The sequence below is a fragment of the Eurytemora carolleeae genome, unplaced genomic scaffold (genome assembly GCF_000591075.1).
Source record: "Eurytemora carolleeae unplaced genomic scaffold, Eaff_2.0 scaffold1005, whole genome shotgun sequence".
Lineage (NCBI taxonomy): Eukaryota > Metazoa > Arthropoda > Copepoda > Calanoida > Temoridae > Eurytemora > Eurytemora carolleeae.
The window spans coordinates 35650-51457 of NW_019397285.1; the positions used below are offsets into that span (position 1 = coordinate 35650).

General features: G+C 34.4%; 2 protein-coding genes and 1 long non-coding RNA gene across 4 annotated transcripts in view; 2 read left to right on the top strand and 1 right to left on the bottom strand.

Moving 5' to 3' along the window:
- Positions 1 to 3944, top strand: part of LOC111713267 (E3 ubiquitin-protein ligase RNF34) — an 11025-nt gene extending 7081 nt beyond the window's left edge. Inside the window, exons 7-13 of the mRNA XM_023488102.1 lie at positions 493 to 542; positions 751 to 790; positions 1117 to 1163; positions 1851 to 1909; positions 2422 to 2549; positions 3424 to 3479; positions 3648 to 3944. Coding sequence (XP_023343870.1) covers positions 493 to 542; positions 751 to 790; positions 1117 to 1163; positions 1851 to 1909; positions 2422 to 2549; positions 3424 to 3479; positions 3648 to 3924 — 657 coding nt within the window. The 3' untranslated portion in view covers positions 3925 to 3944. The remainder of the gene's footprint in view (positions 1 to 492; positions 543 to 750; positions 791 to 1116; positions 1164 to 1850; positions 1910 to 2421; positions 2550 to 3423; positions 3480 to 3647) is intronic.
- Positions 3945 to 5061: 1117 nt separating this feature from the next.
- On the top strand, positions 5062 to 10448 carry LOC111713271 (E3 ubiquitin-protein ligase RNF34). 2 transcript variants are annotated; one of them, XR_002767655.1, is made up of 6 exons: positions 5062 to 5098; positions 5380 to 5513; positions 6927 to 7065; positions 7685 to 7782; positions 9692 to 9990; positions 10282 to 10448. XR_002767655.1 is itself a non-coding variant. In XM_023488107.1 (5 exons), the coding sequence occupies exons 2-5, from the start codon at positions 5506 to 5508 to the stop codon at positions 9714 to 9716; spliced, it is 270 nt and encodes an 89-aa protein (XP_023343875.1). In that variant the 5' UTR covers positions 5062 to 5098; positions 5380 to 5505; the 3' UTR covers positions 9717 to 10448. The 2 variants fall into 2 exon arrangements, 1 of the variants encoding a protein (XP_023343875.1); XM_023488107.1 differs by having other exon boundaries at positions 9692 to 10448.
- Positions 10449 to 14573: 4125 nt separating this feature from the next.
- On the bottom strand, positions 14574 to 15807 carry LOC111713255 (uncharacterized). Its single transcript, XR_002767644.1, has 2 exons — positions 15071 to 15807; positions 14574 to 14997 (listed from the first exon to the last, which is right to left on the bottom strand). It is a non-coding gene; the product is annotated as an uncharacterized LOC111713255 (long non-coding RNA).
- Position 15808: the final 1 nt, after the last annotated feature.

A 15808-nucleotide genomic window follows, 5' to 3' on the forward strand; every position in this document is an offset into this window, starting at 1 on the left:
TTTCCAAACTGATATTTCTAATTCGATACTTTCAATAGTTTCCAAACTGATATTTCTAATTCGATACTTTCAATAGTTTCCAAACTGATATTTCTAATTCGATAATTTCAATATCCCGCCAATCACATTGCTCAAAGCCAACTTTAAAAATCTTGAGATTCTTGTATCCAATAGGATTTTACATCCAAGATCTTCCATTTATTCTTTGCCTACATATAATGTAATTATATTTCCCCTCTTTCAAAAGTCTAGGGTGGGTTCTCCTCTGTAAAGGGCCTTTGTGGGTGGGTGTGTTAGAACTGTAGTTTTAATGATTTGGTCTTAATTTTTGTTAGGGGTCATTGGCAACTCCCCACCTTGAACCACCTTTTAATTATTGATGATGGGTAACTTATCATTGAAACTCCTGTTATAAATTGATGATGACCACCCTCCCCCCCACCCCTAATTCCCCTTAAACCCATGCTTTTTCATTGATTTATACATGTTTAGAAAGTATGCAGTGAATGTTGCAACTGTTTTTGCAGTACATGTTTACCCAGGTAGAGTATAGTACATAAACAAACAATCATTTTATGTTTTTAGACTTTAATCTTTGAAATATGAATACAATATGATTTCATTTAAAACCTTAATCTTAATAAGAAATGAAAAGATATCGTTGTATAGAAATACAAGAACCACGATTGAAATGAAAATTAATTGAAAAATAAACCTTAATTCAATTTTTGATGGAACCTTATTTTGTAGTGAGAATGGGAAATCGACAAGAACCTGTGCCAGATGTAAAGTAAGATTTAAAGAAAAATTATTATCAATAAAAAAGTAAAAAGTGGAACAAAAGTCGTCTTACTAATTAACTTAATTTTTTAATTTGTAACTGTTGAAACTCTGAAAGTTGATCAATTTGAACTTTTCCTAGATTTGGGAGAAAATAATGTATACTTCAAAACCTTGTTTACCTCTTCTTCAAACTATGAATTCCAATAAATTATTTAATGTCACTAAAAGCTAAAATTCAGAGAAAAGACCTACTGCTTACCAGGACGTAGTTAGGAATTTTTCTGGGGGGGGNTTGCCCACTACGCCTCTGCTGCACTAATGATTTATATCTAGGTACTTGAACGAAAACCCGGTGAAAGAACGGAGCTTATGAAACTCAGGCAGTTATATTTATATAACAAAACAATATTATTTAATTGTTTTTGTTATCACAAATCTTTATAGGAGACCACTTTTTTATCAGAGAATTTCACTATATGCTTTGTTTTTATAATTGGGTAATTCAAAGACGTTGTTACTCTTTTGTTGTAATGTCATGTGCAGTGCTTAGGATCCATTTAATTTTGATGCGGATCTGGATCCTGGATCTGCACTGAAAAAAATGGATCCGGATCCCGATCCAGGTCATTTCTTTTAAGATTTACTGAATTTTTTAACAATAAATAATTTTCAAATTCTTTGTTTCATTTTCCCCCCTTATTTTTATCCTAAAACTTGATGAACCATTCAGAAATGAGGAAATTTTTTTAATCTCTCTTTTTTTAAAAGTTCAGATTTGAGTTTAGGAGTAAAAAGTGTTTTTTTTTTCTGCAATTTTTGGTTGATATTTTACCCCTTGAATCCGGATCCGTGGATCCGCATATTTTTACGGATCCGTATCCAGGAAGCCAAAATCTTGCGGATCCAATGGATCCGAATCCGGATCCTAAGCACTGTTCATGTGTCTTACATTTGCATGAATTTATATGTACACTGTACACTGTACACTGCACACTGCATGCTGTACACGTAACGCTGGACGCTGGACCATGTACATGATTTTGTTACATAAACTGTAAACTGAATAGAGTGAAAGATCTTCAGTTGTATCTGAGCCGACGACAGATAAATATAAAGGCCTGCGTAGGTAAATATCATATATATTATTTAAAGTTTTAATTCTAATACCAATAGCCTGAAATAAATGAAATAAAACTTGGATTGAAATACGATTTAAAAAAATAACCGTTGCGACAGTTTAGCCCAAAGACAAAATTTATATTAACACCCCCCCCCCTTCCAAATAAAAATAAGATAATAGCACTTATCTAGACATAGTTAGCACCAGCGGCTAGATCTTATTTAGAATCAATATCTTTCGCGTTCTTGATTGTTTTGACTTTGAAGGAAAAATTTGAGATTTTCTAGACTTCCATAAGTGTAAAAAACAGGACTCATTTTTTATGACCCGTTAACTAATTAAAAATCGTTAAATTCTGAAAACTTCAAATTCATAATTTTCGGAAATTGAAATAAATGTGCGTTATTATAGAATTTAAACAAATCTTTTATAAAAAACTCTTCTTTGAAAATTGAAAATCACTCTCGAACTAAGGTTTGGTTAATGACAAATTATTTAAAAACCAAATATTTGTTTAGAGAAGAAAGACCTAGTAGAGCTAGTCATAGAAACTAATGGAGACGGAGGAGAAAGAAGAAAAATCCGTCCTACTTCTCCTCCTTCCAATCCGTCCTGGCAGGATCCTTCTATACGGGTTTCTGATCAGGTAATTCGTCCTACGATTCCTCCCTCCCATCCGTGCTAGAAGGATCCTCCTATATGGGTTTCTAATCAGTTAATCCGTCCTATTCCTCCCTCCAATCCGTCCTACTCCTCCTCGCTCCAATCTGTTCTGGCAGGCTCCTTCTATTCGGTGTCTTAATCCGTTCTACTCCTCCTCCTTCCAATCTGTCCTATGCAGGACCCTTTTATACAAGTTTCTGATCATGTAATCCGTCATACTTCTCCATACAATCCGTCTTGAAGGGATCCTTCTATGAACGTTTCTGATCAGGCAAACCGTCCTGGCAGGATCCTTCTATATTTATTTTATTTAATCTGTCTTACTCCTCCTCATTCCCATCCGTCCAGGCAGGATCCTCCTACACTGGTTTCTGATTAGGTAATCCGTCCTACTCCTCCTTCCAATCTGTCCTTGCAGGATCCTTCTATACAAGTTTCTGATCATGTAATCCGTCTGGTAGGATTCATCTTTACAAGTTTCTGATCAGGTAATCCGTCATACTTCTCCTTTCAATCCGTCTTGGCAGGATCCTCTATATGGAGTTCTGATCAGGTAATCCGTCCTACTCCTCTTCCTTCAAATCCGTCCTGGCAGGATCCTCTTGTACGGGTTTCTCATCAGTTAATCTGTCTTACTCCTCCCTTCAATCCGTTCTGGCAGGATCCTTCTATTCGGGTTTCTGATCAATTAATCCGTCCTGTTGTAAGTCTTATCCATAGATCTTCGTAGACCGTGTTGCCCATGGATACGTTTCAGCTGCTAGAAGCACCGAAACCTATTAAATTGAATAAAGGGTTGTCCAATGTCCAATAATAAGATTAATGAAAATAATAATATAATGATCTAATTATTTTAGGTTCCACTTGAAAGAGCAAGCAATTTTCCAAAGAGCTATACCGAGAGCAGTCACAGGAAACATTTATCATTTTAATATAAGATATTATAAAAATTCCTCCCTGCTTTATATTTTTTATAGAAACGTAAGCTTGATTTGATGCGTAATCTAAAAATACTGTCTAAATATAATTTTCTTATCATTTATCATTTTCTTGAAGATAATTTAATAAAATGTTTTGTTAGACGAGAGTGGTTTGAGAAATTTGATGGTGAAACCGCTGACATACCGGTTGATTCAGAAACCTTCGTTACCGGGCCGGAGTCTTCCGCCGTCGGAACTTTGTCGGTTGACACGCTGGATGAATCTGTAATGGAAGCTTTACCGGTAGAGGACTCAACAATACTGGTGGAGACGCTCAACTCCCCGGGGGAGGAGGAGGGGGAGGAAGTTCTACAGGAGAAATATCAGGGGTTGTCAGAGCAACCACCGATTGAGGAAGATGATTATATAGGTGAATAGATCGAGCAGAGGCCGAATTCAAAGAATTTAAACTGCGTCGCTGATCCGCCAAAAATTGGTTCAAATTGAGCGCTCTCAACTCTCATGTGGAACCAACCATGTTTGAACCGCGTCTCATATTTGAGCCTCATTTCAAATTCTTTAAATTTGACCTTAGGGGTATTTTTGTTTGCACCTTTTCTCTCCTTATTGTAATTTTTTTTCAAACATGTTGTGGGAAAAAAGGTCAGGATTTTCATTCGCTAAATTAGTCATTGTCTTTCTTCAATTATCATTTTTGATTTTTTTAGACAAGAAGTCTTTTTCTATCCAGAGTTATAATGACGAGAAGTTTTATGTCGTTACGTCAGATCTAAATAATACTTAGTCACAATTCATCTCAGAATTGTTAAATTGTTAATTTTTAAATTATCGTAATAAAGAGTAAAATATTTTAATATATGTACCGGCGCCATAATCATATAGAGATGTATTTTTTACTATATTTTTGCTGAAGGAAAGTTTGAAATTTAAATATATTCTCATTTTACTATAATTTTACTCTGTCCTACTCTAATATCAGACCAAGTTCATATATTCTCTATCCTTGACTCCGTCCTACTATAATATCAGACCAGACTAATATATTCTCATTTCACTATAATTTTACTCTGTCCTTCTCCTATATCAGACCAAGTTCATATATTCTCTATCCTTGACTCCGTCCTACTATTATATCAGACCAGGCTAATATATTTTTATTTCACTATAATTTTACTCTGTCCTACTCTTATATCAGACCGGGTTAAGATATTCTCTATCCTTAACTCCGTCCTACTATTATACCAGACCGGGTTTATATATTCTCTATCCTTGACTCCGTCCTACTATTATATCAGACCAGACTAATATATTCTCATTTCACTATAATTTTACTCTGTCCTTCTCTGATATCAGACCAAGTTCATATATTCTCTATCCATGACTCCGTCCTACTATTATATCAGACCAGGCTAATATATTTTCATTTCACTATAATTTTACTCTGTCCTACTCTTATATCAGACCGGGTTAAGATATTGTCTATCCTTAACTCCGTCCTACTATTATACCAGACTTTACTCAGTCCTACTCTTATATCAGATCAGGTTCATATATTCTCTATCCTTGACTCCGTCCTTTTATACCAGACCAGGTTCACATGTTGTCTATCCTTGTTTATTTTTATTAGTTGTACTCTGCAAAACAATCCCAGAGAAAGAGTCTTAGATATACGATGGTAGAATCGCCTAAGCCCAAGATTCCAAAATTTATTTTTTTTCGGGATGAATAATTAAAAAAAAGAATTAAGACTTTTTTCCACATGAGATATACAGTTCTGCATATCATAACAAGGTAAAATAAAAAGAATTAAATTAATCCCGAAAAATGTGAACAAGGAATTAAATAAATCCCGAAAAAGGTGTTTATGTTCAGTTGAGTAAATCTGTTCCCACTAGTCCCCGAAGGTTTGCGAACCAAGGAGTTGTTTATCTCTCAGAAATCCAATCTGCCGAAGATCTCAGAGAACTTAGTGCTAAACAGGCAAAAGGGATTCTAGCGATGAACAGGTTGGTAGACAGCTTTCACGAATATATATTTCCTTGAAAAATCAAAAAAGTAGAAAAAACATGTATTTTTATTTCCAATTTTTCATTTTTCCCCGAGAGCATCGAAAATCATTTACAACCTAGTTGCTCCCTGTTCTTAAATTTAAGATTTGGCGTCAATAAAGCAATTCCTTTTTTAAGTTCTTAATTTTCGAGTGGAAAAGTTCTTAAATTTAAATGTTCTTTAAAAAAAGTTCACCTTAAACATTTTTATTTCGACATAAGTCCTGTAAAACCTTTAAAAATATGATGAAGAAAATTCTATAGTTCCTCTTTTATTATTTTATTGAAAGTTCTGATTTCATTCCTCGTACCTCCTTCTGTATATGTTACTTTTTACATTTTAGTATATCAGGTTCAGAAGATGGATACGAATTCAATTAATGAATGATAAAAGTGGAGTTTTTGAGACATTTTTTCAAGAAGACCCCTGCCAGAAAGAGGAATGTGTAATTATTATATTATATTTCAGAAAAAGTGAAATTTACTTATGAAGATTGATTTTCAGTCAAGATTAATTTAGCAAAAATAAAAACGAATTCCATTTTGTATGTCAACTTATTTTTTAAAAAGATAAAATATTTTGTTACGTTATAACTTAACGTTTAAACTTTCTGTACTTTACAATACATGTTTTACGTTTAGATCAGGACAGTGTGAAGTACAATATTATGTTGAACATTTTTGTATTTTTAAGTAGTTGCTTTAATGATATTTTAAAACATATTTAAGATTCATATATTCACTATAGATGTTCTATTTTTTGTATGCGGGTTTCATTATGGTTCAGGTTTCTGAAAATCACCCCAATGAAAGAGAATTTTTGAGGTGTCAAAGTTAGATGACGTAACAAAAGCAATTGCGATTTTCCTCGGGTTAGAAGAAGAAGAGTATCGAAGTATTCGATAATTGGCTACAACAAACACAACAAGCCGAAAACAAACGCTTAATCTTAAGCAAAAAACTTATCAAAATGACGATAAAAAAATTAAATTTTTTTCATATTTTCCAATTTTTGTGGGAGTTCAAAAAAAATTGTTCTTAAAAATAAAATTATAAATTTTTTTTTCGCGATTTCAAAATCTTAATTTTAGAATCTTTCTTAATTTTATTCCTAACTTTTGGCAAAATTTGTTAGAAAAATCTTAACTTCAAAAACAGCGTTCTTAATTTTTTTGAAGGGCAGTGGGCAATGTGCATCGTGCTGGCTTCAGTTTTAAAAATTAATTTCATAACAGAACGCTATTTTTTTTTAATGCAGACAGACAAACACTCAAACAGAGATTTCAGATTATTGTGAGTAACATAAGGCCAGAGGGGATGAATTTGTATTTTTATTGAGATAACACTATTTATTTAGTTTTCCTTGTCTAGGGTAAACTTCAAGGGCTGTGTAGAGAAGGAGGAACTGTTGAAGATTGTTGAAAGGTTGTGGAGGCAAGAGGTCAGGAACAAGGAGCATTTAGAGGATATGGAGGATGATTCTATCTGTAAAATTTGCATGGATGCCCCGGTAAATTTGTTTTATCTACAACTGTACTATAAACTATATCTCAAAACTTTTTTAGCCGGATTAGTAATTATGAAACCAAAACTAGGAAGCTGAAGAGTCTCAAATCATTTTCTAGTATAATCCTAAGTAGTGGGTTGTCCATATTCCCAGAAATGTCCAACTCCGATGCGTCTAATCTGTGAACTGCAGTAGAAAAAGATCAATAAAATAGAACACAGAGATTGCAGATTTTATACAAGGTCCGGGAGTGGAAATATTTAGTAAATATTGTTAGAGGAGTTTTAATGATTGCATATAAATTTAGATTCTCTTACCTTTTTCAATAAAATATTTCTAAAAATAGGATTTGATCAACATTATCAATCAAAATAAAAAATATTTCGAAGTTGTCCTAGACTGAACATTGATTTCTTGGTTGTCTAGATTGAACATTGGTTTTATGGTTGTCTAGACTTAACATTGATTTCTTGGTTGTCAAGACTTAACATTGATTTCTTGGTTGTCTAGATTGAACATTGATTTCTTGGTTGTCTAGATTGAACATTGATTTCTTGGTTGTCTAGATTGAACATTGATTTCTTGGTTGTCTAGATTGAACATTGATATCTTGGTTGTCTAGATTGACTGCGTGATGCTAGAGTGTGGGCACATGTGCACCTGCACTAACTGTGGAAAACAGATGGCAGAGTGCCCAATATGTCGACAATATGTTGTCAGGTAAGTCGATAATATGTTGGCAGGTTAGTCGACAATATGATGTCACGTGAATCGAAATTTGTTGTCAGACAAGTCAACAATATATTGATAGGCTAGTCGACAATATGTTTACAAGTTAAGTGACAACATATTGCCAGGTTGGTCGAAAATAGGTTGTCAGGGTAGTCGAAAAAAGGTTGTTAGGTTAGTCGACAATATGTTTACAGGTGAGGCCAAGGTAATAATGTAAGGAAAGTTAATTGCTGTTGCTTAGTCTCTGCGTACATAGTGAAAAAAGTTATCTCTAGGTGATAATTGTAAACAAGAATAGACGCATCAGTGTTAGTCTAGTATCCGAGCAAGATAAAAGCATTTAATTTTGATAATTTTGATAAGTCACACAATAGTTTCTATGACCAGAATATTTCATTGATTTTTTATGTGAAAGATGGATTCCATGTCAGGCTGTGACATCCGTCTTGTGTTTACATTACCGCCCAGAGACGGTACACTGCAGTACGAAAGATGCGTACACCTCTGAAATAACTATCTTTACATAATAATACTTTGGGTTAAGCGACAATATGTTTACAAGTTAAACAACAACATGTTGCGCAAGTAACACACCTGTGGTATCGGCTTCGGTCAAGAGAGTCCTCCTAGTTCAGTCCAGGCAGAGGTCGCCTGGCCGCTTCTAGGATAGGAACACGGGAAGCAAGGAGGAGAAGAGCCGCCTGGTCTAGCTCGAGCAGGAGGAGCTCGAGGACGCGCAGGACGAGCCACGGGAGAAAGAGAGAGAGAGTACGAGGATCCAGGGGAACCAGGATCCAGATGATAATACGATAGTAACACAGGAAGGCCTTAGGATCTTCTTCTTGGCATATATCTGGAACAAGAACACCGCTAGAGATAAGACATAAAAGAGATGAAAGAACATGGACAAGACAAAGATCACAATAGTATAAAGACTAGCGGTGCCATCCTGGAGGTGAAGAGAGAGGAGGATAAAAGAACAGCGACGATGAGAACCTAGATATAGGATCTCTGAATGGGGTGGCGCTGCCCTCCAGGATTCTCTTCCCTTTAACTCGGTATTTTAAGGAGAGGTTGGCATGTCTTTTTGTAGATATACTATTAGATGAGAAGTGATCTTTCTGTGAAGGAATATAGTCTAGTGTCAATTAGATCAGACTCTGAGACTGAGCGTTTCCTTCTTGTCCAAATGTCTTGGTTCATGTCTGTATCTGCCAATGCCATCGTGATGTTTGGTACACTTTCGGCAAAGAGGTGTGTTTGAAAGATGTCGTCTTCATCAGAACCATATATGTCAGCCTGCCAGAGTTGTGATATTGATTGAGCTTTTGGCAGCAGTGTAGGAGGATAGGGATCTGGAGTAATAGAAGAGGAGCGTGACACATCTGTTAATTGAACTCCATCAGTTTGTGGTATGTTGAACATTTCATCAATCTTTCGCCTGGCGGATGTCTTTGATTTCCGGGGAGATAGTTGTTTATGTAATTCTTGCTGTGAAAAGTGAGATTGCATCTTTGTGTTCACTCTTTCAGGGAAAGGAGTTGAGCTTGTTAAGGATAGTTTGGCTTGAGCTCTGGCCATGGATTCAAGTTTCTGATAATGGAATGTTGCAGATATTTAGTTTTTTAATTAAATGATTATATGGAACTCTTTAAAACTGTTCCCGCATATTCATGGCTATTTATTTATTTTCGCAAATACTGAAATTTACGTAATATAGTATAAAACTCATTGATATATTGTCAAGACGACATTTTATAAATTTTTCCGATGTATTCGTTATAAAGGGTTTCACTGTAGGTTATCAGGTTAGTCGATAATATGTTGCCAGATTACTCGACAATATGTTGTCGACAACATAATATTTTATTAATTACTCCTTTTTGTAATATTCCAGGGTTGTCCGGACTTTCAAGGCATAAGAAGAACATTAGCAAGACAAGATTTATTTCTGTCACAAGAATTTGTAAATTTAGTCTCAACCAGTGGTCGGAATTAATTCAAGAATATGCAAAACTATTTTGAAAATTTATCTTTACGTTCGCCACTTGTAAGGTGTACACTTGAAAAGTTGTAATTGCTTAGTAAACTTTATTTTTTTTCTCTTTTTAACTTGCTGAGTCACGCAACTTCTTTTGAGCTTAAAACATTTATGTTATATGAGTTAAAATCTCATCAGATCGTTATTCGTTAAAGGTATGGTTTCATAATTTAGGAGACCCTTTACAGTTCACCTTTTTATTATTATTTTTCACTACAAACTGTTTTCCAAGAAACGGCGGCGGAGAGGAATTTTTTTCTTTGAAATTTAACAACAACTGTGAAGGATTTTAAAAAGACCAAGATCCAAGATGTGTCCTATTTCTGAAAAAAATATATCTCTGTTATTAAATTGCCTAATTTAAGTTTAAATGTCACTTTTTTGAAACTTTTCTATCCCTTTTAAAATGCCGGTCACTTAAAGTTGTGTAACCATTCCTTTTTAAGTTTACTCATTCCTGAAACCAAGGTTTCAATCAAATCACTTTGCATTTCACCCTTTAGCTCTCTTTCCAGTTGCCGACCATGTGATACAAACCTATTTCAAAGTTGTACAATATAAATATTAAAGTTGGTATATAATATATGATATATAAATAAATTATACAGTGAAATCTCTTGTCTTCTTATTTTCAGGAATCAGCTGTTAAAGTTGATTTGTTTTAGTTTTAATTAGAGCTGATATTGTTTATCAGTATCGACTTACTAAGTATAAAAAAGGTGTACTTAGATTGTTGAAGTAGATCATACCGGAGAAAGGATAGAGCATAGAATGCTGATGGACAGTTTGTACAGGGGAATTGTACAGACTCCTTAACATTGAACATAAAGGTTAACATGTACATTTAAAGTAGAGGGGTATTTTTGTAGACGTCATTTTAAGCATAAATGAAAATGCAGAAACCAATTAATGTACATTAGTCAATTCGTTTTTCTAACTCCTCGTGCAAAGTTCAAATATTCAAAACATATTTAGCAATATGAAAAACATGACGCAAAACATTCAAAATGTCTCTTTTGACATAAAAAGGGGTTCGAGAATACTGAGAATTATAAGCGCAGCCAAGCGCGCGAGTATTCCTTCCATTTTATCCTACAAGAGGGGTGGGGCACATGGGGGCGTGGTCCACCCCCCCCCCCCCGGTTCGGCCATAACTTGTATGCTAAAAATGTTAAGGATGTATTTTGAATTTGTTAACCTTATTTTGATTTTTTGACATAGCATAAGTTTGAAGAATTTAAATTGTAATTTTTGGACTAAAAAAGCATGGTTCCCAGCAAGATATGTCACTATCTCTGTTAAAGTTAAACACTTTTGAATTGACGAAATAAAGTTTTTGAATTTTCAAAAAATCCATTATATACAAAAGTTTTTTGTCCCAAAATATTTTTTGTGCTCCAAATTGAGAATTTTCCTCAGAAAAACTGTTATTTTTTCTTACGAGCAATTTCTATTTATATGCATGATAAAAATTTAACATTCAATATGCTTCTGTTTATGTGACAAGTGAATTAACTTAGAATGAAAGGCCAAAAACGGAAAATTATATCGTAAAAACAGTAAAAATAGCCATGTTTTTATTTCTTTTTTTACTTAAAGCTTATTTCATAACTAACCGGAGAGTACTACTATAAGAGACAGTTAAATTAAATGGTATGTAAACCAATATCTAAAATCTTCTTACATTATCCAACTCGAAAGAAACAAATTCTAAATCTGACGAAGCTGTAAGAATAGTTTTATAAAGAATGTACAACATGGTGGGCTTAACCATTTATTAATGAAAAAAAGAACAATATTTTAATTAGGTTTCTTATTATTATAAAGTACTCCATAACTCTATCTTTTTCTTTTCTCAAAGATTTCTTGAAATAAAACTTCATGATTTCCCTGATTTCCTTCACTTGTGAACGTCATGCAGTACATAAATTTCCTGACAGACCCGGCATTATGAAACCTTAACAAGATTATGTTTAAGCTTAAGATCACGTGAATTTAATGGTTCTGTCAATATTCCAGAAAGCTATAACTTTCGATCACAATTACTCCTATTAAACCACCTCCAACCTGACGCAGCTAGGTCTGCTCCAGAGTGGAGTTTGAAATGGACGAGAATTAAATCCAGGATGGAGTAGATCCAAAACCTTCTCCAGATACTCTAGAAATAGATCTAAAACCAACTACGGTTACTCCAGGAGTAGAGCTCAACCTTGCAGCTGACCAACCTGACCCTGAGTCTAGGTTAGGATCAGTAGTAGAAGAGAACCCAATAAACCGTCCAACTCCAGACGAAACTGCAGGAGCAGAGAAGATGGAAGAGAAAGAAAAATCAAAATCCCACACCGGCAGATATATCAGGTTAGAAATTAAACATTGTTTTAATTTCGGTGCTTCTCCATTAAAAAATTATTTTGCCCGATTTGTCCTTAAAACCTTAGCTTGAGTAAAATTAAGGGTGATATCGTTGGTTTTCTATCGGAAAAATTTATCATTTTTAATATTGGGTGGTTTAAAAAAGCGACTTGTTGATGACTAAAAAAGAAATTGAGAGACTTAATATAAAATAGAAAAACGAAGATATCTTCCTTTTGTGATATAATCCAAGTAAGCTCTGAAAGATACCGCTATGAATCGGATTTTTCAATTTTTTTTACAGAAACTCACTTGAAACTACCTCTATAGTCCCTTCAAGTTACTTTTGAAATATTCCTTAGGACTGAATGTATTTTAAGCGTGAAACCATCTATTTAAGATCTCTTGAAAATCCAGCATAGATTCACACAAATTTATTAAAAATATTTTAAGGTTACAATTACGATGTTCTGAATGATCACAGCATAGATCCATTCAGAACCAGACACAAAGTAATGTGTTCTATCTCGGACCTGGAGACAACTCCGGTACCTAAAGAATCCAGTACTGGAACCTGGTTCTACTCAACCAAACAAATATAAAATAAAATAATAAATATATCATATAATAATTGGGTCGAAAATTAGCAAAAAGAATTTTTGCTCCAGATAAAAACCGAAGACGACATAATACATATCGGAGAATGTTGTTTACTGTCCGACCCTGCTGATTAAATCATCACAGACCTTGGTTAGTTCATCATTATCTAAAATAGATTAAATATTAAAATGTCAAGTTTAAAATAATAATATAAACTACAAATAAGTAGTAATCTCTGTTGGTCCGATCAAAACCCATGAACCCCTGGACCAATAACAACTGATTACACCCCTCTACTTAGTTTTTTCCTCATTGATATTAATCACATACCCCTCTCTCCTTAACTCTATTCTCCATGATATTTGAAACAAATATTGAGGCACTTAATCCTTGTCTCAAAATCTGAGAAAATTATGAGTATAATTGGAGAGCAATCATTTATTAAGAGACTTTAAAAATAATAAAATTGAAAAAAAAAATTGGTTTTTAATGTGATAATATTTTACATCTAGCCAATTTAAAAGTAGGTATATGTATAATGAAGAAACTTCAAACAATGTTTCGACTTGGAATTTAGAAGTAAGGAGGAACCATGATCCAAACATCTGATCAGTCACTTCAGTCATTAGTCTATCACCTTTTCATAACCAAAACCCCATTTGTTGAACGTTAGACCAATCGGAACTTTTAGTTGGATTTTAAAAAAAGACCAACAATTTTGATTTTTAAACTCTTTTATCGCAAAAATGAGGTCTCAAATCCTCAAATCGAAAAAATTCAAATCTTAGACCCCTCCTAATAATAGGACAAAAAAAGACAGCTTTAAAATGGGGATTATGTCATGAAAAGGTAGTGACGAGTTTATTTTTGGATTTGCACACCTAGACTTAGTTAAAACACTAGTCTTGAGGATTCCAAAATGCTATGTCCCGAATCCTGATTATTTCTATGAAGTAAATTATATCTAGTGAGGATCCTATGCTTTGGGTTCTCACCTGAAAGAATATTAAGATGTGATTCCATGTTCCTAGTACTGGATACAACAGGTTCCAGGGACTCATCGTTCAGATCACCCAGCATACACAACTAAAATATTTTTTTTTAAAGGTTTAATTTTAAACATTGAAAGTTTTCGTGGTTTTTAATTGGACTACTGAGCATTGAGTAAAGCCACAATTTCAAATAACCCTCCATTTGCAGAGTGGTATGTCCGATTTACAACCTTAGTCACAACAAAATGATATCTTAATAATTTTCTAGCTGAAAATTGATTATTTTCGATTGTAGTTTTTTTTTGTATTAATCAGAGCGAGATATAAAGGGTGCCATAGTANACTAAGTCTCTCAATTTCTTTTTTAGTCATCAACAAGTCACTTTTTTAAACCACCCAATATTAAAAAATGATAAATTTTTCCGATAGAAAACCAACGATATCACCCTTAATTTTACTCAAGCTAAGGTTTTAAGGACAAATCGGGCAAAATAATTTTTTAATGGAGAAGCACCGAAATTAAAACAATGTTAAATTTCTAACCTGATTTAGCTGCCGGTGTGGGATTTTGATTTTTCTTTCTCTTTCATCTTCTCAGTAAGGTTGCTTTTATTTACATCGTCCACAACATTCGTCTTGGTGACAAATGGATTGAAGTTAGGATCGTCCATGTTGTCTAAGAAATCAAGGTTGTATCCTTTAGCAGGGGCTGGGATGGGATTCTCTCAAGATTCTGTGGGTTCTGCTGCTGGTTTTGCGACAGGTTTCTCCTTCTTTAACCAGGGTTTAGGGACTTCTTTATTCTTTTCAGCAGGTTTAGCAATTTCTTCAGACTTGCCAGACTCGGGAGTCAGAGAATTATTTGATTTTAAATCTACGTTGGTGACATCAGTCTCATTAGACTCTTTGGGTTCTGTTGTAGCGTCGAATGAGCCCCCGACTGCAGTTTTAGTTTCGAACGGATTAAGTTAGTATCATCAAGCTGACTTAGAAAATCAAGGTTATATCCTTTAGAGGGAGGAGGAGGAGGAGAACTTGAACCTTCTCCATCCTTAGTTGGTTCATCGACTCCGGAGGTTTCAGGGGCTGGAGCAGGTTTTGCAGATTTCTTTAAAAGTGGTTTTGGTCTGAAACGGATTAAAGTTGGGATCATCCAAATTGTCCAGGAAATCCAGATTGTAGCCTTTCTTTAGCAGGGGGAACAGGGATATCATCCTCCTACAAGAATATACTGTTAAATCTTTTTAATTTCACAATTCAAATGTAAAATGTTAAACAAATTAGAATTTACCTCCGTTTTCTTCATTCTGGGATTAATCTCTGCAGAATTCTTACACGGATAATTCTATGTTAGAAACTGCTTCGGTCTCCTTGGTTGTATCTGTAACCTTGACGTTAACTGTATCTATATCTTGACGTTAACTGTATCTGTATCCTTAACTGTATCTGTATCGATGTGTGTATCCAGGTTAAGATGGACTGTGTTGTACACTACTGTAGGCTGCTGCTGCAGACAGCTTGGCTTCTCAAACTCCTCAAACCCCCCCTGCAGAATAAAAAGAAAGAAAGAATGGCGAAAATCAGTATCACAGGAACAAGAAAACCAATAAGAGTTATTCTCAGTAAACCAGATCACATCGACTAAGCGTCGATTCCACGTTGCCTTTGCAACCTTGACGTGGATATATCGTCGTATATTATCATGTTTAACCTCTTATCGACGTGGGATCGCACTATTTGTGGCGCTGTTACAACGTCGCATTAGAAACGTTGTATCGACGTCGTCCCCAACATTGTCATGACGTCATTTTTGAAATTTTCCGACCTTTAAATTTTTAACCTTGAAATGACGTTGAATCGACATGTCAGCCACGTGGATAACCTTTGAGCGACTAAATTTCAACCATGTATCAACATCAGGGCAACCTTATTCTAACCATAAATCGACCTCTAATAAACTATTGATTAACCCTAAAAATGTACACTGTTTATTTTTATTTGTACTTGCCGTGTCAAAATACAGAGATAC

What these genes read in the sequence shown, in the direction of transcription:
- LOC111713271 (XM_023488107.1), top strand. An exon ending in AAATTTGCATGGATGCCCCG is followed by an intron (nt 7,066 to 7,684) that starts GTAAATTTGTTT and finishes TTGGTTGTCTAG; the next exon opens with ATTGACTGCGTGATGCTAGA. An exon ending in TGTCGACAATATGTTGTCAG is followed by an intron (nt 7,783 to 9,691) that starts GTAAGTCGATAA and finishes GTAATATTCCAG; the next exon opens with GGTTGTCCGGACTTTCAAGG.